The sequence below is a fragment of the Pseudorasbora parva genome, chromosome 23 (genome assembly GCF_024679245.1).
Source record: "Pseudorasbora parva isolate DD20220531a chromosome 23, ASM2467924v1, whole genome shotgun sequence".
In the NCBI taxonomy this organism is placed as follows: Eukaryota; Metazoa; Chordata; class Actinopteri; order Cypriniformes; family Gobionidae; genus Pseudorasbora; species Pseudorasbora parva.
In genome coordinates, this window is record NC_090194.1 from 350,548 (window position 1) to 365,364 (window position 14,817).

The following is a 14,817-nucleotide window of genomic DNA, read 5'->3' on the forward strand; positions in this document are numbered from 1 at the left end:
TCACATTTTCTTCTCTATTTAATTTTTATACAAAATGAATGAATAATGTAAAATATAAATAATTACATAACTAAACTGGAAAAATATTAGGGATGTCACAATTCTCAATATAATATTGACCCATTCGGTACGACACCCTTGGATCAATAGGCGCTTGTGTATTGCATTAATTTCTGTGCATTTTATTTCTCTCTGAATTGGCTCTGTTTTGTGTGCCAATGAGTCTATGCTGATATGAGCAAAATATCCAATCACGATGCACTAAAGTTAGGGGGTGTTTAGCCACGGATGCAATGCTGGTGTCTTAGGGTGCGTTCACACTTGTCATGTTTGGTTGGATTAAAACGAACCCTGGTGCGGTTGCTCGTTTAGTGCGGTTCATTTGAACATATGTGAACGCTGCCACCCGAACCCTGGTGCGCACCAAACAAGCGGACCGAGACCGCTAAAAAGATGGGTCTCGGTCCGCTTCCAAACGAACTCTGGTGCGGTTCGATTGATATATGAACGCAACACGGACCAAAGACATGTAAACGGACCAAAAACCGGACGTATAATGTCACAAGATGCCACGCATAATGCAGCTCGGCGTATCCAAAATGAGTAACTTTAACGTTAGAGGACAAACGTAGAGCAACGAGGAAGAGCCTCATCAATATTTGGTCAGACGAGCATGTTTCGAAAATGCTAGAAAAAACACACAAAAAGCATACCTGGCTCTTCTCATCAAAGTTCCTGTGTTGCCCATTATTAGCAGGTGCAGACGACAGAACGGCCGTCTCTTTTGCACAACGGAGGAAATCCTGCTGCTGTTTTGAATGTTTTGAACATTTTATGAGCTCTTCATGAGTTCTCAGCGGGTAAAAATAATGCCACATGTACACGCATAAAATGATCGCGTTTAATCCGGCACACAGCGTTGTTTTGAACATTTCATGAGCTCTTCATGAGTTCTCTGGTAAAAAAATAATGCCACATGTACACGCATAAAATGATCGCGTTTAATCCAGCACACAGCGTTGTTTTGAATGTGAACATTTCATGAGCTCTTCATGAGTTCTCTGGTAAAAAATAATGCCATATGAACACGCATAAAATGCCCGCGTGTAATCCGGCACACAGCGTTGTTCTGATTGTTCGGTAAGCAGCTCCTACGTCATATAAGCCGACCAATCAGGTTGTGAGCGTCTCCCTGTGCCTTTGGTTCGGTAACTTTAGGTTCGCTGTTAAAAATGCCCGTGTGAACGCTAAGCGGACCAGGACTATTATGTTTGTTTTTGTTTTTTGGTCCGGACCAAACTAACCAAACGAACCGAACTACAAGTGTGAACGCACCCTTAGAGCGGTGAAGTGAGGCTGCAGGGCGCACCACCATCGTTTAAACCTGTGGTGTGGGTGGGGTGTGCGATATAAAGTTAAAGAGTTAGTTCACCCAAAATTAACCCAATAACCCAATAAATTCTGCCATAATTCCTCATGTGGTTGGACAGGGTTAGGGTTAGGGTTAGGGTTAAGATAAGGTTAAGGTTAAGAGTTAGGGTTAAGATAAGGTTAAGTTAAGGTTAGGGTCAGACCTCCGTTCATCTTCACACACAGATGAAGATATTAGTGTTGAAATCAGATGATTTGATTTGATTTAATGGTTTATTTGAAAGGGGACAGTGCAATTTCATAAAACACATGAACAAACATGGTTAAAAAAGCCAGAATTAGCTAAAAGGCTATTTTTCATCTGTAGTCCCCTGGCCAAGATGTAAAAAAAGCAATTAAATACATATAAAAATATGTATCAGATTGCTCAGAAAGGCCTTCACTGACACCAATGTCATTTCCTCTCTTAAGACCCATAAAGGCACTAAAGACGGCGTTACAAAGCCCATCTCACTACAGTGGCTCTATAATCATTTTATGATAGTAAAGTAGGAAGTAAGGTAGTACTTTTTCAAAGTACAGGAACTTTCGAGGGCGGGACTTGGGCGCTGAACATGCTGATTGGTTGAGCTCACGCAGCATTTTATTTCAACCGCGCGTTCGTCTCAGCCATCTTACGTACAATGTCTGTAATAGCTGATAATAATATACATTGTCATTTTAAATCTAGCTTTACAAGCTTTCTGATTATGCTGCTGAATCTGCATATTAGTGCTCTTTTCTGTCATAACCAGCAAAAGCAGCACAGCTTGAATCTCTTCCATACTTGTTATTCATTTTTTTTCACCATGTAAACGACCTGACCGATTACTTTTAAGTGTGCGTCCTTACATGGCGTGACAGCGCGCGCCGCGCTCATGTTGACAAGAGAGAATAGTTAATTTTTCTGAGGGGTAAACATTTTATTTCGTAAGTTATGAAGATAATGTTGGAGTAATGACACAGCGTATATTGCCCCAGGCAGTTTTTACTTTAACTGCGCCTGACAGAAGATTTGTTTTTCTGAGATGATAATTACACTTTACAACAAATAAATAGCTATAAATAATACTGTATTAGTCCTGGTGGCCGTTAAGAGTTGCTATGGCTACAGTTAACACATTCCAGCTGCTGGAGAAAACAGCGGTGACATTTTTGATGCGGCAGACAAACTGCATGTGACAAAATGATTGTGATTGAAAGTCATCACATGTAAACACCAGATCGGTTTAGATAACGGCTCATGTAGACAGTCCACTAAATCTTTCAATCGGTATACACAAAAATGATTTCTGTCCGACATTGATGGAGGAGCAGTCGCGCAGTAGGTTACATCACCAGACTAATTTGCCTAATCTTCTCGGAACTTTAGATCGCGGTTCGAAGCTTCAGGAAGCGGTGTTTTGAAAACAGCCATCACTATATAAGTTGTTATTTTGCTTTTTTTGGCGGACAAAAACTATTCTCATCGCTTCATAAAATTAGTGTAGAACCACTGTAGTGAGATTTTTCATTTTTGGGTGAACTAACCCATTAAATTCATATAACAAGATTATAACAGATCATTCCATTAGATTTTGAAAAATGTAATTCAATTTTGTGGAAAAGTTTTCCTTAATTTAAGTGCGTTCAATAGCTTTGTTTTTGAGTGTATTTTCCAGACTAACAATGTAACATTAAACCTATCAAAATAAATTAAAGGGATAGTTCACCCAAAAATGAAAATGTGATGTTTATCTGCTGACCCGCAGGGCATCTGAGATGTAGGTGTGTTTGTTTTTTCAGTAGAACTCAGATGAAGATTTTTAACTTTGACATGCATTATACGAGCGATATTAATCCATATTAAACCCTGTGGCTCGTGGCGACACATCGAAACGATCGGTTTCTGTGATAAACACAACTGTATTTGTTATTTTTTTACCTCATATAAGACGAATCTCATTTAGGATGAGTAGGTCAAAATCCCGGCGCGAACGTAGATGCCTCATTCGACCGATCCATCGAGGCACTAATAAGGCATATATCTATGATCGCACTGGGTTTTGACCTTCTTAGATGGAACTAATGGCGTTGGGAACACTAGATGAGATTCGTCTGATATGAGGTAAAAAATAACACAAATACTGTTGTGCTTCTCACAGAAAGTGATCGTTTTGTGTTTTAACACATCAATGTGTCGCCACGTGCCGCTGGGTTTAATATGGATTCCTAAGTCTTTGTGTTTTTTACTCTCATAGAAATACACCCCATTGACATGCATTATATGAGCAACAGCTAAGTTAAAAATCTTCATTTGTGTTCTACTGAAGAAATTAACACACCTACATCTCGGAAGCCCAGCAGATAAACAGCACAGTGTAATTTTTTGAGTGAACTATACCTTTAATACAGATTGAAGCCTGTTGTTTTCAGTCTTTTGATCTGGGATAGTGGCAGCTATTGGGAAACTCACCATCTTCATGTACTAATTGTAGATGTCATCAAGGCCTTGTCCTGAAAAATCTCAGCACCAAACGCTGGGCTTTATATCTGATCTGGTAATAAGAGCACAGCAATAACTGTAAGAACTCTAATGATATATCTTTACCCTCTGACACTGTATTGTGATATAATTCAAACATTTTAGAGGCTAATAGTATGAGCAGTGAGTACGCTGAAAAATAACTTAAATGCCTAAAGTTGTTGACCGCCTGAACCACAGTCAGCATTTAAAGTATTTAAGTATTTAGTAAAAGTATTTAAGACCATAACATCCTGTTATCATAATAGTTAATCATAAATACAAACTATAACACACTACATTTGTCACCTTGTCTAATTTTGCTGATTATTTTACCCTAAAGGCTTTTCAGACGGTCTTACTGTAACAACATGGAGTTAATGTTTTTAAAATGTACAGACCCCCAACTTTTGAACAGTAGTATAATTTTTGAGGTTTTGCTTACCAGTCATCTAGTTTTTAGCCTGAGATTTTCTTCAACAGGAGTGCAGGCCATCAGCATGGAAGAATCTAGGAACATAAACAGTTTATCACAGAGCCTATATAATGTCAGGCTTATTAGAAGGAGACAAGCTAGAGCAGAGGTGAAACGCAGATAAGAGAAAGTAGAATATGCAGAGTATACATACAATAATTTCTTAACATAATTTGTTTTAGGCTTACTTCATTTTACATTGCTCAGTGTTACTTACGTGTGGTTGTCAGAACCTTGCAAACTGTAATAAAAAATAATTTTGCAAAAGAAAATAACATGCATGGTGATGTAGGTAAAATATTTAGTATGGTAACACTTTGGTATGGGAAACATTCACTTAACTTTTGCCTCAAATTCATAATTTACTGCTTAATAGATAGTAAGGTAGTTGTTGTAGCGTTTAAGTTTAGTTAGATACCAGGAAGAATTTAGGGATGTTGTAGTATAAGGTCATGCATTAATATGTGCTTAATAATACTAATAAACAGCAAATGTGCAAGCTAAGAATTGTTCACTTTACTAAAGTGTTACCTTTTGTAGAAAAAATACGAAAGATTTAATGAGATTTTACCCTTCTCTGTCAGCAGCCCATGGGAACATCCTTTGCCTCCGTTGTTGTATTATTATTTTTTTTACTGAAATCACAGGGGGGGAAAAAAGGAACGTAATTGGTATTAAATAATTAAACATTAAATGTAATTTAGGTTGTTGTTGTTGTTGTTTTTTACCGTGAAAGATCATTTCATTTGATTTTGGCGTTTCCTGTAATAACATTAACTTATAGTGAAGTTAGGTTAAATCAATTAGCTCACTTCCAATAACCCATTGACAGACTACCAGCAAACCTAAAAAAAACTATCAAAGCCTCTCTTCTGCACATAAAGACGTGATTAAAAACTCACTTTCATTAGAGCTAAAGTATATTAGCAAACTGCTAATAAAAAACGGTTGAGATGCTAACGGACTTTTTCAAAGACACTGAACAATTTTAATAAAGTAAATATTCGACAGAAGCGTGTCAATTACAGTAAGAAACGTGTACGGAACAGTTTTATATTATTTGTGTAATGTTTATGGACTAAACTTACCTGAAAGCAGCGAAAATAACAGGAGCGTGTCCGTTACTGTGCTGTTGCTGGCTTGCTGCAAACTCCGGCCCGTTTCCATGGTAACTTCCAGTGTTTGACTGTTCAACGCACACGCCCGTCAAAGTCACGCAGCAGCATTACGTAAATAAACACGTACATTACCAATTTAATGAACAGTCAGTTTATTTATCAGATGATGACAAATGTTCAGACAGTTTGGCAACTCAAAAAACTTTGGCACAAGAGTATGCACCATTTCTGACTAAAAACTGTGAGGAATTCTTGGAGTGAAAACTGCGATTACAAACTGCCTGTTTTTTTTCTGATTTCCTCAAGTGAAAATTTACCTAAAACCCACAGATGGCGTCGCGTCGCTTCGTCTTTCTCTCGGGTTGGTGGCAAAGAGATGAATGGGCAGCATGAGCAAACAACAGATAAACACAGCATCGGCCTCCAGTATATTGGGCCGACCCAAAGCCGACGAGCTGGAAATAAAGCGATATTCGCGTATGCCTGGCCGATACTTATTCGATGTTATGATTTGGAGGCCGACGTCCGCTCTGGGGCCGACGTCGGCCAGACGTATGTGTGCTATCTGGGAATACTTATAATAATATCTGAGGAGAGTCCGTGATTTGAGGCTTTAATGTCATAATAATATCTGAGGAGAGTCCGTGATTTGAGGCTTTAATGTCATAATAATATCTGAGGAGAGTCCGTGATTTGAGGCTTTAATATCATAATAATATCTGAGGAGAGTCCGTGATTTGAGGCTTTAATGTATTAATAATATGATAATAATAATATCTGAGGAGAGTCCGTGATTTGAGGCTTTAATGTATTAATAATATGATAATAATAATATCTGAGGAGAGTCCGTGATTTGAGGCTTTAATGTATTAATAATATGATAATAATAATATCTGAGGAGAGTCCGTGATTTGAGGCTTTAATGTATTAATAATATGATAATAATAATATCTGAGGAGAGTCCGTGATTTGAGGCTTTAATGTATTAATAATATGATAATAATAATATCTGAGGAGAGTCCGTGATTTGAGGCTTTAATGTATTAATAATATGATAATAATAATATCTGAGGAGAGTCCGTGATATCGGTTCCGCGCGCCAGATCTTTGGTTCCGCCTCCACACGCGCGCACACCGGAAGTTTGGATTTTGTTGTTACACTGGAACAAAATGGCTGCTGTGAGTTTTTTTCATTGAAGGCACTGTGAGATTTCTCCCGCTTCTCTCCTCGGATTGCCCTCCTGTGGTGATGCGACTCGACTGGCAGGTGTGTGTGAGTGTGTGTGGCCGTTGTCGCTCGTGTTGTGTGTGTTTGTGCAGTTTGTGAGCGGGTTTGTGAGAGGGTTAGCTGGGGTTAGCCAGCCTGGCGTCTGCTGGAGCTCCAGGGCTGAAGTTTGCCTTCTTATGCTGGGATCATATTCCATGGTTGTCGCTATTGCATCTTTGAACACACACTTGGTCGTCATTCTGGGGGATTTCAGCACATTTGTTTAGCAGATGCTGTGAGTGTATATAAACAAAGATGCAGAACTGTCTTCATGTCTCACTCATTGGATGTGTCACCTGACAGGTGTGTGTGTGTGTGTGTGTGTGTGTGTGTCTAATCTCAGGGCCTGAATGGTGTGTTTGTGGAGGGGACAGTGTTGGTGTAACACAACATCGCCTCCTGTCACACAGAGACCAAGATGGTAAGAACTTCAGGTCTGCATTAAAGGGACAGTTCACCTAAACATGCTTTCCTCTCCCTCAGCTCATCCCCGGTGTGTGTATGGCATTCTTCTCTCAGACGAACACAGAGTTACTTTAATAACCTGACTCTTCCACACTTTATAATAGTAGTGAATGGATTTATAAAAGTGCTTCCATCCTTTATACGTCATACGCTGGAACTCCATGTCTCTCGTAAACGACAGTTGCCGTAAGTTAGAGATCACAGTTTGCAAAGTTTTAAATATGGATATTTTTTCTCACACAAACACAGTGTTTCAGAAGGCCTTTCACCCCAGAGCTGTGTGGAGCAGTTATATGATGGATAGATGCACTTGTATGATGATATTTGCAGTTTTGTAATGGATAGATGCAGTTTTATGACGGATAGATGCAGTTTTGTAATGGATAGATGCAGTTTTATGATGGATAGATGCAGTTTTATGATGGATAGATGCACTTTTATGACGGATGGATGCACTTTTATAAATCCATTCACTACTATTATTAAGAGTGGGTTATTAAAGTAACTCTGATTGTGTTCGTCTGAGAGAAGAATGTCATACACACACCAGGGATGAGCTGAGGGAGAGGAAAGCATGTTTAGGTGAACTGTCCCTTTAATGATGGGTTTTTAACAGGACTGGGTTTTATTCAACATTATGGGATTGATCTGAGAGATTTGATCTTTGTGTGTTTTATTTGTTTCTTCCACAGCAACAAGTCCTAGAATATGCATTGGATCGGGCTGAGGTAACTTTGAGCTTGTGTGTGTGTGTGTGTGTGTGTGTGTGTGTCTATAATAACTGCTCATGTGGCAATAATCTGAGATATTGTGTGTTGTTTAGTATATTGTTGAAAGTGCCCGTCAGCGCCCAGCGAAGAGACGCGTGTCCTCGAGCACAAGGAAATCCTTATATCAGAAACTTTATGAATTATACATTGAAGAGTGTGAGAAGGAGCCGGAGCTGAAGGTGATCCTCAAAGTTTTAACTTTCTTTTTTGGCTTCCATCTTAAAGGAACACTCCACTTTTTTTGAAAATAGGCTCATTTTCCAAGTCCCTTAGAGTTAAACAGACTTTTACCGTTGTTGAATCCATTCTGCCGATCTCTGTATCTGGCGGCAGCACTTTTAGCATAGCTTAGCATACATCATTGAATCGGATTAGACCATTAGCATCACGCTCAAAAATGACCAAAGACTATATTTTTCAAAGATAATATTTTTCCTATTTAAAGGTGCCCTAGAAAGAAAAACTGAATTAACCTTGCCATGGTGAAATAATAAGAGTTCAGTCCATGGACATCACACACTGTGAGTCTCAGACACCATCGCCTCCTCCTTCTGATGTAAATCTCGTGAATCAAAAACACCACAGAAAAAATAAGTGCTCCTCAACATAAACCCAACCGTGACGCAGGCGTTGGGGATCATTAATATGCTCATGTTCATTATCAGGCGGAACAGACGGAGCGACTCATCGGGACTGCAGATAAACAAACGGCTCTCAGGACGCGCGTCATGTTCAGGCTGTGCGGGGGACGGGAGGACTGTTCATATGGGTTAGGGTTAGGGGACGGGAGGACTGTTCATATGGGTTAGGGTTAGGGGACGGGAGGACTGTTCATATGGGTTAGGGTTAGGGGACGGGAGGACTGTTCATATGGGTTAGGGGACGGGAGGACTGTTCATATGGGTTAGGGTTAGGGGACGGGAGGACTGTTCATATGGGTTAGGGGACGGGAGGACTGTTCATATGGGTTAGGGTTAGGGGACGGGAGGACTGTTCATATGGGTTAGGGGACGGGAGGACTGTTCATATGGGTTAGGGTTAGGGGACGGGAGGACTGTTCATATGGGTTAGGGTTAGGGGACGGGAGGACTGTTCATATGGGTTAGGGTTAGGGGACGGGAGGACTGTTCATATGGGTTAGGGGACGGGAGGACTGTTCATATGGGTTAGGGTTAGGGGACGGGAGGACTGTTCATATGGGTTAGGGTTAGGGGACGGGAGGACTGTTCATATGGGTTAGGGGACGGGAGGACTGTTCATATGGGTTAGGGTTAGGGGACGGGAGGACTGTTCATATGGGTTAGGGTTAGGGGACGGGAGGACTGTTCATATGGGTTAGGGGACGGGAGGACTGTTCATATGGGTTAGGGTTAGGGGACGGGAGGACTGTTCATATGGGTTAGGGTTAGGGGACGGGAGGACTGTTCATATGGGTTAGGGTTAGGGGACGGGAGGACTGTTCATATGGGTTAGGGTTAGGGGACGGGAGGACTGTTCATATGGGTTAGGGGACGGGAGGACTGTTCATATGGGTTAGGGGACGGGAGGACTGTTCATATGGGTTAGGGTTAGGGGACGGGAGGACTGTTCATATGGGTTAGGGTTAGGGGACGGGAGGACTGTTCATATGGGTTAGGGTTAGGGGACGGGAGGACTGTTCATATGGGTTAGGGTTAGGGGACGGGAGGACTGTTCATATGGGTTAGGGTTAGGGGACGGGAGGACTGTTCATATGGGTTAGGGTTAGGGGACGGGAGGACTGTTCATATGGGTTAGGGTTAGGGGACGGGAGGACTGTTCATATGGGTTAGGGGACGGGAGGACTGTTCATATGGGTTAGGGGACGGGTTAGGGTTAGGGGACAGGAGGACTGTTCATATGGGTTAGGGTTAGGGGACGGGTTAGGGTTAGGGGACAGGAGGACTGTTCATATGGGTTAGGGTTAGGGGACGGGTTAGGGTTAGGGGACAGGAGGACTGTTCATATGGGTTAGGGGACGGGTTAGGGTTAGGGGACGGGTTAGGGTTAGGGGACAGGAGGACTGTTCATATGGGTTAGGGTTAGGGGACGGGAGGACTGTTCATATGGGTTAGGGGACGGGAGGACTGTTCATATGGGTTAGGGGACGGGGACGGGAGGACTGTTCATATGGGTTAGGGTTAGGGGACGGGAGGACTGTTCATATGGGTTAGGGGACGGGAGGACTGTTCATATGGGTTAGGGGACGGGAGGACTGTAAATATGGGTTAGGGGACGGGGACGGGAGGACTGTTCATATGGGTTAGGGTTAGGGGACGGGAGGACTGTTCATATGGGTTAGGGTTAGGGGACGGGAGGACTGTTCATATGAGTTAGGGGACGGGAGGACTGTTCATATGGGTTAGGGGACGGGAGGACTGTTCATATGAGTTAGGGGACGGGAGGACTGTTCATATGGGTTAGGGGACGGGTTAGGGGACGGGTTAGGGTTAGGGGACGGGAGGACTGTTCATATGGGTCAGGGTTAGGGGACGGGAGGACTGTTCATATGGGTTAGGGTTAGGGGACGGGAGGACTGTTCATATGGGTTAGGGTTAGGGGACGGGAGGACTGTTCATATGGGTTAGGGTTAGGGGACGGGAGGACTGTTCATATGGGTTAGGGTTAGGGGACGGGAGGACTGTTCATATGGGTTAGGGGACGGGAGGACTGTTCATATGGGTTAGGGTTAGGGGACAGGAGGACCGTTCATATGGGTTAGGGGACAGGAGGACTGTTCATATGGGTTAGGGTTAGGGGACGGGAGGACTGTTCATATGGGTTAGGGTTAGGGGACGGGAGGACTGTTCATATGGGTTAGGGTTAGGGTTAGGGGACGGGAGGACTGTTCATATGGGTTAGGGTTAGGGGACAGGAGGACTGTTCATATGGGTTAGGGGACGGGAGGACTGTTCATATGGGTTAGGGTTAGGGGACAGGAGGACTGTTCATATGGGATAGGGTTAGGGGACGGGAGGACTGTTCATATGGGTTAGGGTTAGGGGACGGGAGGACTGTTCATATGGGTTAGGGTTAGGGGACGGGAGGACTGTTCATATGGGTTAGGGTTAGGGGACGGGAGGACTGTTCATATGGGTTAGGGGACGGGAGGACTGTTCATATGGGTTAGGGTTAGGGGACGGGAGGACTGTTCATATGGGTTAGGGGACGGGAGGACTGTTCATATGGGTTAGGGTTAGGGGACGGGAGGACTGTTCATATGGGTTAGGGGACGGGAGGACTGTTCATATGGGTTAGGGTTAGGGGACGGGAGGACTGTTCATATGGGTTAGGGGACGGGAGGACTGTTCATATGGGTTAGGGTTAGGGGACGGGAGGACTGTTCATATGGGTTAGGGGACGGGAGGACTGTTCATATGGGTTAGGGTTAGGGGACGGGAGGACTGTTCATATGGGTTAGGGTTAGGGGACGGGAGGACTGTTCATATGGGTTAGGGTTAGGGGACGGGAGGACTGTTCATATGGGTTAGGGTTAGGGGACGGGAGGACTGTTCATATGGGTTAGGGTTAGGGGACGGGAGGACTGTTCATATGGGTTAGGGTTAGGGGACAGGAGGACTGTTCATATGGGTTAGGGTTAGGGGACGGGTTAGGGTTAGGGGACGGGAGGACTGTTCATATGGGTTAGGGTTAGGGGACGGGAGGACTGTTCATATGGGTTAGGGTTAGGGGACGGGAGGACTGTTCATATGGGTTAGGGTTAGGGGACGGGAGGACTGTTCATATGGGTTAGGGTTAGGGGACAGGAGGACTGTTCATATGGGTTAGGGTTAGGGGACGGGAGGACTGTTCATATGGGTTAGGGGACGGGAGGACTGTTCATATGGGTTAGGGTTAGGGTTAGAGGACAGGAGGACTGTTCATATGGGTTAGGGTTAGGGGACGGGAGGACTGTTCATATGGGTTAGGGTTAGGGGACGGGAGGACTGTTCATATGGGTTAGGGTTAGGGGACGGGAGGACTGTTCATATGGGTTAGGGGACGGGAGGACTGTTCATATGGGTTAGGGGACAGGAGGACCGTTCATATGGGTTAGGGGACAGGAGGACTGTTCATATGGGTTAGGGTTAGGGGACGGGAGGACTGTTCATATGGGTTAGGGTTAGGGGACGGGAGGACTGTTCATATGGGTTAGGGTTAGGGGACGGGAGGACTGTTCATATGGGTTAGGGTTAGGGGACAGGAGGACTGTTCATATGGGTTAGGGTTAGGGGACGGGAGGACTGTTCATATGGGTTAGGGTTAGGGGACAGGAGGACTGTTCATATGGGATAGGGTTAGGGGACGGGAGGACTGTTCATATGGGTTAGGGTTAGGGGACGGGAGGACTGTTCATATGGGTTAGGGTTAGGGGACGGGAGGACTGTTCATATGGGTTAGGGTTAGGGGACGGGAGGACTGTTCATATGGGTTAGGGGACGGGAGGACTGTTCATATGGGTTAGGGTTAGGGGACGGGAGGACTGTTCATATGGGTTAGGGGACGGGAGGACTGTTCATATGGGTTAGGGTTAGGGGACGGGAGGACTGTTCATATGGGTTAGGGGACGGGAGGACTGTTCATATGGGTTAGGGTTAGGGGACAGGAGGACCGTTCATATGGGTTAGGGGACAGGAGGACTGTTCATATGGGTTAGGGTTAGGGGACGGGAGGACTGTTCATATGGGTTAGGGTTAGGGGACGGGAGGACTGTTCATATGGGTTAGGGTTAGGGTTAGGGGACGGGAGGACTGTTCATATGGGTTAGGGTTAGGGGACAGGAGGACTGTTCATATGGGTTAGGGGACGGGAGGACTGTTCATATGGGTTAGGGTTAGGGGACAGGAGGACTGTTCATATGGGATAGGGTTAGGGGACGGGAGGACTGTTCATATGGGTTAGGGTTAGGGGACGGGAGGACTGTTCATATGGGTTAGGGTTAGGGGACGGGAGGACTGTTCATATGGGTTAGGGGACGGGAGGACTGTTCATATGGGTTAGGGTTAGGGGACGGGAGGACTGTTCATATGGGTTAGGGGACGGGAGGACTGTTCATATGGGTTAGGGTTAGGGGACGGGAGGACTGTTCATATGGGTTAGGGGACGGGAGGACTGTTCATATGGGTTAGGGTTAGGGGACGGGAGGACTGTTCATATGGGTTAGGGGACGGGAGGACTGTTCATATGGGTTAGGGTTAGGGGACGGGAGGACTGTTCATATGGGTTAGGGGACGGGAGGACTGTTCATATGGGTTAGGGTTAGGGGACGGGAGGACTGTTCATATGGGTTAGGGTTAGGGGACGGGAGGACTGTTCATATGGGTTAGGGTTAGGGGACGGGAGGACTGTTCATATGGGTTAGGGTTAGGGGACGGGAGGACTGTTCATATGGGTTAGGGTTAGGGGACGGGAGGACTGTTCATATGGGTTAGGGTTAGGGGACAGGAGGACTGTTCATATGGGTTAGGGTTAGGGGACGGGTTAGGGGACGGGGACGGGAGGACTGTTCATATGGGTTAGGGTTAGGGGACGGGAGGACTGTTCATATGGGTTAGGGTTAGGGGACGGGAGGACTGTTCATATGGGTTAGGGTTAGGGGACGGGAGGACTGTTCATATGGGTTAGGGTTAGGGGACAGGAGGACTGTTCATATGGGTTAGGGTTAGGGGACGGGAGGACTGTTCATATGGGTTAGGGGACGGGAGGACTGTTCATATGGGTTAGGGTTAGGGTTAGAGGACAGGAGGACTGTTCATATGGGTTAGGGTTAGGGGACGGGAGGACTGTTCATATGGGTTAGGGTTAGGGGACGGGAGGACTGTTCATATGGGTTAGGGTTAGGGGACGGGAGGACTGTTCATATGGGTTAGGGGACGGGAGGACTGTTCATATGGGTTAGGGGACAGGAGGACCGTTCATATGGGTTAGGGGACAGGAGGACTGTTCATATGGGTTAGGGTTAGGGGACGGGAGGACTGTTCATATGGGTTAGGGTTAGGGGACGGGAGGACTGTTCATATGGGTTAGGGTTAGGGGACGGGAGGACTGTTCATATGGGTTAGGGTTAGGGGACAGGAGGACTGTTCATATGGGTTAGGGTTAGGGGACGGGAGGACTGTTCATATGGGTTAGGGTTAGGGGACAGGAGGACTGTTCATATGGGATAGGGTTAGGGGACGGGAGGACTGTTCATATGGGTTAGGGTTAGGGGACGGGAGGACTGTTCATATGGGTTAGGGTTAGGGGACGGGAGGACTGTTCATATGGGTTAGGGTTAGGGGACGGGAGGACTGTTCATATGGGTTAGGGGACGGGAGGACTGTTCATATGGGTTAGGGTTAGGGGACGGGAGGACTGTTCATATGGGTTAGGGGACGGGAGGACTGTTCATATGGGTTAGGGTTAGGGGACGGGAGGACTGTTCATATGGGTTAGGGGACGGGAGGACTGTTCATATGGGTTAGGGTTAGGGGACAGGAGGACCGTTCATATGGGTTAGGGGACAGGAGGACTGTTCATATGGGTTAGGGTTAGGGGACGGGAGGACTGTTCATATGGGTTAGGGTTAGGGGACGGGAGGACTGTTCATATGGGTTAGGGTTAGGGTTAGGGGACGGGAGGACTGTTCATATGGGTTAGGGTTAGGGGACAGGAGGACTGTTCATATGGGTTAGGGGACGGGAGGACTGTTCATATGGGTTAGGGTTAGGGGACAGGAGGACTGTTCATATGGGATAGGGTTAGGGGACGGGAGGACTGTTCATATGGGTTAGGGTTAGGGGACGGGAGGA

At 45.3% G+C, this 14,817-nt stretch overlaps 1 protein-coding gene across 5 annotated transcripts in view; it reads left to right on the forward strand.

Annotated features, from left to right (window-relative positions):
* Positions 1-6,614: 6,614 nt before the first annotated feature.
* The window catches only part of supt20 (SPT20 homolog, SAGA complex component), a 39,948-nt gene continuing 31,745 nt past the window's right edge, over positions 6,615-14,817 (forward strand). For 4 of the 5 annotated variants that reach the window (XM_067434134.1, XM_067434137.1, XM_067434138.1 and 1 more), the window contains exons 1-4: positions 6,615-6,773; positions 7,117-7,194; positions 7,931-7,966; positions 8,062-8,187. In XM_067434134.1, coding sequence (XP_067290235.1) covers positions 7,192-7,194; positions 7,931-7,966; positions 8,062-8,187 — 165 coding nt within the window. In that variant the 5' untranslated portion in view covers positions 6,615-6,773; positions 7,117-7,191. Of the gene's footprint in view, positions 6,774-6,825; positions 7,009-7,116; positions 7,195-7,930; positions 7,967-8,061; positions 8,188-14,817 lie in introns of those variants that run through there. The other variant, XM_067434135.1, reaches the window with a different exon arrangement.